General features: G+C 46.3%; 1 protein-coding gene across 1 annotated transcript in view; it reads left to right on the forward strand.

Annotated features, from left to right (window-relative positions):
* adarb2 (adenosine deaminase RNA specific B2 (inactive)) overlaps nt 1-3,242 on the forward strand; it is a 161,482-nt gene extending 158,240 nt beyond the window's left edge. The window contains exons 9-10 of the mRNA XM_041961674.1: nt 1,398-1,579; nt 3,066-3,242. Of these exons, the coding sequence (XP_041817608.1) occupies nt 1,398-1,579; nt 3,066-3,242 (359 nt within the window). The remainder of the gene's footprint in view (nt 1-1,397; nt 1,580-3,065) is intronic.
* The last annotated feature ends 5,521 nt before the right edge of the window (nt 3,243-8,763 follow it).

The raw sequence follows: 8,763 nt of genomic DNA on the forward strand, positions 1-8,763 counted from the left end.
GCAAGGCAAGATGACTGCTAAGCAGAAGACCACCGTAATGAGACATCGGGACATTTTCAAGCTGTGTTTGTGGCAGCAAAGCCGGCGTTTTAAGACTAAATATGATGCTTCCTAAACTGAAGGGTATTTGTGCCGAAAACTTAATCAGACCTTAACCACAGAGTTCTCACAACATAAAGGTGGTCGGCTGTTAGCTACTCTGGTAAACAGATGCACCCTTTTCTCCTTTCTGTAAATTGTTTTATCATTCTTATTATTATTATTTACTATATGATTATAACATTTTACATTTTGGTAAATACACTTATTTGCGGCCTTGTTGACACTACTCTCACAATAGCGAGTGGAATCTAACCCGCAGCAACATAACAAATTTTTCCCAAAATGTCTTTCTAATTTGAAGCAGTAGGAATTGTTTTATGGCCTTTTAGGGCTAACTCAACATCGGGGGCAACCGTTGCAAATTAGCCTTTTGGCTAGCACTGATACGCCTCTTTACAACTGCCTGAAACTTCTGGCTGATCTGTTTCCTCACTACGTCCACAAGCAGCATGTGGTTCAGCATTTTCTCCTGCTTCAGGCTGCACAGCTCCAACGCTGAATCACAGCTCCTCCACTGTCCTCACGCAGAATATACTGGCTCATATGAAACACTCACAGTGGCCTCTCGAGGACATTTGGCGCTGAGCCCTCATTGGTTTCTCACCCCTCTGTCAGCTCCGTCTCCACCTCCGGCCCGGCACCTCTGCCAACACCCGTGTTCTCGGTGCAGAACTTCTCTTCGTGGAACCCAGCGTGACTGCCACTCACCTCCACCTTCCCTCTGCCTCTCTGTTCTCCTTCCTCCACTGATCCCTTTGTGCGCTCTGCTGGCGAGGCTAATTATTTCAGAGAGAGAAGGTAGAGGGCGGGACAGAGAGACAGACAGAGGCAGAGATAATATTTACAGCATTCATCATAGCTGGCAACACTCAAACGCTGTTAACAGCAGAACTCAAGAGCAGACAAGCACTCGTACAAAGGCAGGAACACGTTGCTTATGTGCTCAATAGCCCTCCTGTTCTCACCTCCCTGCCTCTCTCTCTGAGGGTATATCAAAGCTGCAGTTTCAGGCCCAGGTTGACTTGGCTTTTTGCAGCGCTGCAAAACTTTATGTCTGCCATTAGCCTCAGGGAGAGAGCGATGGGAGGGTGAAGGAAGGTTAAACGAAACAACAAAGTGGAGGTTTGAAAGGAAAATTGCAAATTCCTACTTCTCGTCTCACAAGTGCATAACGTTAGGTAACGCTTTCATGAAATGTGTTGTTTTATACAGTAAAGATCACTTGGATCACCTGCGAGTGACTACCTTGAATGTAATGAGCCCTACAGTCACTCTCTCTGTTGTCTTCCCTGCAGGGCTGAGCAGTGCCGAGTATCAGCCGCCGGGGAAGGCCTCATGTGTCAGCGTCAACTGGACGCTGGGGGACGGCCAGTTGGAGGTGGTCAACACGGCCACCGGGCGGAGACGGGAATCAGGGACACCCTCGCGTCTCTGCAAGCACGCCCTGTTCACCCGCTGGAGCAGACTGTACCGCAAGGTGAGGGCCACAGGCACCGAGTTAGTATCAGTTCACTTTCAGATTCAGGCTCAGCTTCAAATTAATTTACCAGTGATGTGGGGCTTTGTTCCCAGTGACAAAGGAATTGTGAATTTGCTGCCGTAACAAACTTACAAGACTTCTCAGAAACAAATGCATTTTAGTGGACAGGAAATGTGAATTCACTGCTCCTCCCACCCTTTTTCTCACAGCAGACGTTTTGGTAGAAAAAGCACAGGTGGAACATTAACGATAGCTGCGTTCAATACGCAAACACCGGGATGCATAATACCAGGGGACTGGCACAACAAAATGGAACACAGCCATTACTGATATTACTAATTACACTGTGCTTTGCTTGTTATGACAATGTCGAAATATCTGCAGAGAAAAAGTCCCACTAATTTAAATGTTAATTTAAAACCCGCCCTCCACAGTGTATCTCTTACTTGTTGGCAAAATATTATGATGTACTATTTAATTAATATGAGCCTGAACAATGGTCCCATTTTGATAATGAATAAATGTGTGTTTCACCACTCTGCTCGAGGTGCACTCCCTGTAAATGCTCCTCTGCTGGAAAGCGGGAGGCATTACTCACATGCTGTCACAAACAATGCGCAGGAATCACATGCGAGCACCAGCGTACACACAGTAATTGTAGAGGTCCGTGCCAGCATCCACTCAGTCAGAAAGCACAGACACGTGTATTAAAATCAGAGTGACGGAGCACTCCGGCTGCAGGTGAACGCTCTGCAGAGGACATGTGGAGCTTCCTCTCTGCCGCAGATAAACGCGTTGGCCCGGTAACGTCTGCCGTCTGTGCGGCTTATCAGAAAGTGGCAGCTCGGATCTTTAGCGTCAGCACACAGAGCCGCTGCGCTTTCATTTCCACTCTGAAACTTTATGTAACAGACACTGCCTGCATCGCCAAATGGCGGCCGTTAAAGCATAATGACTATGAAACCATAATTATTTGGAGGAGTACTCGAGGAGGCCCCCACCCTAAGTGCTCCCTGCACGCCGTATATAAGGGCCACGCAAGAGCAGTCACACTAATCTCCAAAAGAAACTTTTACTCTCCCCCTCTCTCTCTCCCCACTTGTCTCTCCGCCGATCTTCATTGTTTCCCCTCGCAACAATAGGAATGCGCAAAAAGCACAGAGAATGTTCAATTGCTTGTGAAATTTAAATGGGGAGATTACACAGCTGTTGAAGCCCCCCACCACACCACCACCCCACCACCTCCCAACCCCACCCAAATGCATTTGTGCCGGCTCATTCGTTTTGTTTGGTCGCTCTCCTTCTCCCCCCCCCTCCTTGGTGAAACCTTTAGCCTCTCTGCCCCGGCTTTATTCCTCTCTCTTTGTTTTCCCTTCCTATCTTCATGTCTGTCTCTGTGTCGCTTTTATCTGACTCGCAATTGCTCTCTTTCTTTCTCTCTCTCTCTTTCCTCTCTTCTTTCTCTCTTGCTCTCTGTCTCCAGTTGGGGATCCACGTGTCCGGCTCGGCGGACCGCCAGCTCATGTACTGTGAGGCCAAGATGGCGGCGCGTCCTTACCAGACAGTGAAGCAGCAGTGGTTCAGATCTCTGCAGGAAACGGGCCTCGGCACCTGGGTCAAGAAACCGCCCGAGCAGGAACAGTTCCTGCTGTCAGTCTGAGGAAGAGTGTGTGTGTGTGTGTGTGTGTGTGTGTGTGTGAGAGAGAGTTTGTTTAACCTTTATTTTTTTAGGGTAAGATGACTCCATGCTCTTTACCAACATCCTGCTTCACACCTTCATACCTGGAAGTTTCCCACTGCAACCTCTAAACTCTAGGGTATCACCACCGTGTGTGTGTGTGTGTGTGTGTGTGTGTGTGTCATTCTGGAGGTGAGGAAGGTCAGCAGGGTGGCCTGACAAGAAAACAGACGTAAAAAGATGGACTCTCTCTTCGACTTGCCCTCCTTTAAACGCACAAACACACACGTTTAGGCAAACACACACCTAAATACCCCCCCTCTTCAGCTGTCAGGGAAGGGTGGGGTAACCTTGAGCGGAATGAAAGGCAGCCGCTATCTTGTCATCAGCTATTTCCGGGCCCCAAGGCTCCCGCTGAGGAGCAGAGCCACGGGGGAGAGCGAGTGAGCGAGAGACAGAGAAAGAGAGAAAGAGAGAGAGAGAAAGAGAGAGGTCCACGTCCAATTACCAGCCCTGTCAGGGTGACGGGTGATAGAGGAAGAGGAAAGGAAGCGAGAGTGAGAAACAGAGAAGGACAGAGCGCTGCCCGTCTCACCTTCCCTCTCTCATTTCTGTCTTTGTCCTCCTTCTCTGACTCACCCTTTGACTCCTGACTTCCTTCTCCTTTTGTCTCCACCTCTCCCTCCTTGCCCTCTTTCCATTTTCTTCCCTCCTCCACCTATTCTCCTCTTTGTCACTCTCTCCTCTTTGCTCGCGTCTGCCCCTCCACCCCTCCCCCAGCACCCACCCACCCACCTTTCAAGCGCGCCGGAGGTTAACGCGACACGACGACAGGTTAATACACCCTCTTTTTTTTCCCCTCCATCCTCACTCGGCTGGGTAGAGAGGGGGAGAAGAACAGAGGCAGCCATTACAGCCTGCCTAAATACAGGTGGAGGTGATGATGGAGGAACAGGTTTCCTGTTTTTTCTCTCTCTCATAATTCCCTTCCTCTTTCTGTCCTTTGACGTGGATGACCTCAGTTTTCTTGGGCAGTTTCCGCACATCTGAATCGAAGCCTGCTGCCACCAATAGGAGCGAGTTTCAGTCGTGACTCATTAGCGAGGCCTCGATGACCTGATCGACTTGTGCTCGCTCTCTGCGGTCGTGACCGCCCCGGACAGATAATTGTCAAGGCGGAGAAAAGTTCTTTTCAGATGCTATTTTTGACTCGCTTAAACTCACAACCTTCACATCCGGGTCAAAGATTAAATCAGCGAGGTAAACATGGACGTCCCTGATCGCCGCCCTGTACATTTGAACCTCACACTACTTTTCTGTCTCTGTGTGTTTCATGTGAACGTTCACACCGTGTGTGTTTTGTTTTACGCAGTGTCGATTCATTATGATCATGGCTGTGCTGTTCTGTCATTGCTGCGTTCTCTTCAAGGATTTTAGCCGAGGCATCCAAAGCGCCACCAGCGAGGCTCAGTCAGCAGTAAAATCCGAGTAGTGAGAGTGACATCTAGTGGTGTCTTTCTGCTGTTGTCTCCCTGTCCTGCTCCTGCTGAGCCCCCTGTCCCAGCAGCATCGCGTCCTCCCGTCAGGATGCGGTATCAAATCAAACTGTCCGCTGTCCGGCAGGTTGAAGTGTGGAAGTAGACCTTCAGTGGAGCTCAGCGTGTGAGGAAGATGGTCTGACACACAGGCAGATTTACACAGCTTGACCCACATGTGAACTGCAGCTGCAGGTCTGTTAGTGGGCGAATGAAGCCCAACCTGCTCGTAAAGCAGTGAGAAGAGCACAAATCCAGAAAAAACAAGTAAATAGCCAGACTACCTTCAGCTGTTCTCTTACTCAAACTGATCGGGAAAACAGCCAACCTCCACTCACACTGAGTACGTATGATGGGTCTGTCTTTCAGAGGTGACAGTGAGAAAAATATTTTAGTCTCTCATGTTTCATTGGATTTTTTATGCCCCATGATGGTCTGCGTTACATTTTAAAGGCTTCTTCATCATGAGAGAGTAAAATTCTGGAAGACATTTACTTTTAATGTCATGGAAATGACAAAACATAAAGACATTTATAAAGGCTTTGCTATAATGACTGACATTAAACTTTTAGAATCCCTATTGACCCCCCCGCCACCTATACATCAGCAGCTTTATTAACCAGCTGCTTCTGTGTTAAAATAATATCTGGGCCCAGATTTCCTGCGTGCCAGAATTTGATTGGACGCAACTTTATTTTGAAAAATGCCCCATGTAAACACAATATGAACTAAAAAAGACTTTGGCACGTGGTCACAAGCGACGGCACGACAACATTAGTGCATAAAGCAAGTCAGTTTTCAGGATTTGTGTGTTTCGGATATTGTCTGATTCTTTGTTGACGCTTTAACCGAGCCCTGGAAATCCTGAGTCTGCTCTCCCACGCCGACAGCGATCAGACTTTGTGTAAATCTCGTCTGTGTGCTTCAGAACAGACTTAGAGTTTGGCTTTCAAGTGGTGCGGTCTTTTTATTGTTCGAGCGTTCGTCATCAGCCATCTTGACATGGTTCGTGGCCACAGGTGACAACATTCCTCACCGCTTCGCTCCATGTTTCACAGCGGCTGGATCAGCCATGACAACAGATTTGCAGATTTATTTTGACAGATAATAAATATAAGGCATGTCTGAATGGCAATATTGTATCTAAGAGTGTACATATGTAAACAAATGTATAAAAGATGTTGACAAAGATGTGAGAGAAGATCAAATGTCTAATTATCATGTAAATTAAAGTATATGAAGAATTGCTGCTAAGGTCTGTAAATTGCACTTCAGTAACAAATAAAAAAGTGAATGTTTGTACTGTATATGTGAATAAAACCACAAAATCTTGTAATTTTACCTTGTCTTGATAGTTTTTTGATTAATAAGGTTTTGATGGCAATTATGAGGGAACATTAAACGCATAATAGTTTATCTGTCGCATATTACATGAACAAAATGTAATAATGAACACCGATACTGGGCCGTCAGCATCACGATCAGCTCTCAGCGCGGGCCCTCAGGAGCATCCAGACAGATATTAAAGGGGCCTCCCTCCTCCCAGGGGAAATCCACGGGGAAATGGTTATCTCTGTTAGGCTCGGTGGCAGGTGTCATACTGACCGGACACCAAATTAGCCCGGAGGAAGAATGAAGCGAGGAAGAAGACGAGAGGAGAAGTGTATGTGTGTGTGGTGGGGGTGGGGGGCTCCCCTATGGCCATGGAGTCGACTGTGGGCGCTACAATAAACATCATAATTGACAATTTGCTCCGGTGGCTGGTCACGGCCAGCCAGCTGTAATCTAATGGACGAGGACAGAGAGGTAAACCTCCACAGGATATTCTGTCTCTCAGTGTCCTGCTGTTTCTCAGTGAAGTCCACACTATTTCAACATGTCGGCTTAGACCAGCATACACTACTGAGACATGCTAGCTGCTGCGTCTTCAATATAGACAATTCTGAAAATGATCCAAAAATGCACCAGGTGGCTGTCTTCAGGGTGCAAATGGCCGTTCGTTACGGCAGTCGTGTCTGGTTATTGTGCATAAAGTAGCTATATATTGAAGCACTGTGTCTAAGTACAAATATGAGGTAACTGCACTTTACTGGAGCTGTTCTACTTCTCTACATTCAGAGGAACACATTCTTTTTATTCCACCACATTTGTTTGACAACTAGTTACTCCAAACTAATATTTTACACGAAGAGACGCTCATTGAATTCAATACGTTGTTGCTTGTGGCCTCTTACCAAACAGCAGCGTGTAGTTGGGCCCCAGGTCACGTTTCAGATGCCTGACATCAAAGAGCGATTTCATCTCTAAACCTGTCATACGGTTTTATTTAAACCTGCAATAACTATTCAGAACAAGAAACAAGTTGTGAGCACAATATGAACGTCTCGTCACCTTTGATATGTTGAACAGTTGCTCTGTTTTTACACTCAGCGGTTAAAGAACAACATTTGGAGTGTTTTTGTGTCCGCCTGATGAATTTTAGTCCACTATTCTCTGTCTTTCAACACTGTTTCTGGTCTCTGTCTACTCCTGAGGGAAACATCTGACTGCCAGCTCGTCTCTAACTGTGTCTGCCTGCTGTTTGGTGCTGAGCAGGTAGTGTACAGTTGGGGGGGTTTTAGAGCTTTTTTTTTTTGCTTTAACAGCTGCCTGTTGTGGCTGAAAACAACACTGTGAGAACCAAGACCGCAAAGTCGTGGACAGGTGAGCTGAAACTCACTCTGAAGCTCTGTAAAGCCGAGGGGAGCTGCAAATTCAGCTGATACTTCTCTTTAGTTTCATCACCATTAATGGCCCATACACTGACCATAACCCTGTTAAATACTGTGTGAGGCCAAAAGAGATGTATTTCATAAAAAGAGCAAGAGTAAAGAGTAAATGAATAAAGATTTATAAAGCAAACCCATCAGGCATCTCACAACCCCACACATTAATCTGGTGACCCCTTTGGAGGGGGCTGTTCCCAACCCACTGAACTAAACATCCTAACTGCCGTTAAATCTACTTCTAGTAAGATGCCACTTCATCAGTGCATCAGTCATTTTCTGCAGAATCAGTACAGTTTTTATACTCCAGCGCATTTTGCTGATATTCCTCTTGCAGTTTCACTCCAGTAAAAAAAGCCCGGCAGCACGTTTTATTCGCTGGACTAAATAATGGGTTGACAAACAAACACACAGTTTGGGAGTGTGTCGCCGCTGTAGTGAACAAGTTGGACAGAAACACAGAACTGTGGCTGATGTTGAAAAGAAATGGTCTGACCTTAAACTACAAAGGTGGAAAAAAAACTCAATGAATTGATGCAGTGTGTCCAAACATATTGACTGTACGTCTGCTAGTCCTTCACACCTTTACCTGATCATTCCTATCACACTGTTCATAGAGCTCATGCAAAGTTCACCGCAGGCTTCACGTCGAGACTTTGCATAGAGATGAGATCTCTTCCACATCAAAGTGAGCTTTTACACATAAATACTTCTATGTGGTGTTGTGCTTACTTTTAGTTTTAGAAATGAGGCCCCAGGACTTTTACACATAAGACAGAAGAGTGCAGTGAAAGGTCACCAAAGCACAGGTGAATGTTCATTCAGCTGCTTTGGCGTCAGGGCGCTGGTGCTGTGCATGACTTACTGCAGCGCTCCAACAGAAGAGAGACATCATTAATGTTATTAGCACCAGCGGTGCTTTTCCTACTATGACGGGTCAGAATGTCTGCTGTGAAAAGACGTTTAGAGGCTGTATCTAAACTGAAAAAGAAGATAAAACATCCTTATTTAAAGGACTTCATAAGTCTTTAACGCATGCAAGCGTAGCTGTAATGGCTTCATTTAAGATGGAGGATGACTTGGCAACCAAACTTTATTCAAACTAAAAAATATTAAGTGTCACATCACCCATGATCCTGTTTGCACTCGACAAATACTCGAACACCTTATGGCTCCTCACTCATTAACACTCGGTGTCATTAT

The sequence above is a fragment of the Chelmon rostratus genome, chromosome 20 (genome assembly GCF_017976325.1).
Source record: "Chelmon rostratus isolate fCheRos1 chromosome 20, fCheRos1.pri, whole genome shotgun sequence".
NCBI lineage: Eukaryota > Metazoa > Chordata > Actinopteri > Chaetodontiformes > Chaetodontidae > Chelmon > Chelmon rostratus.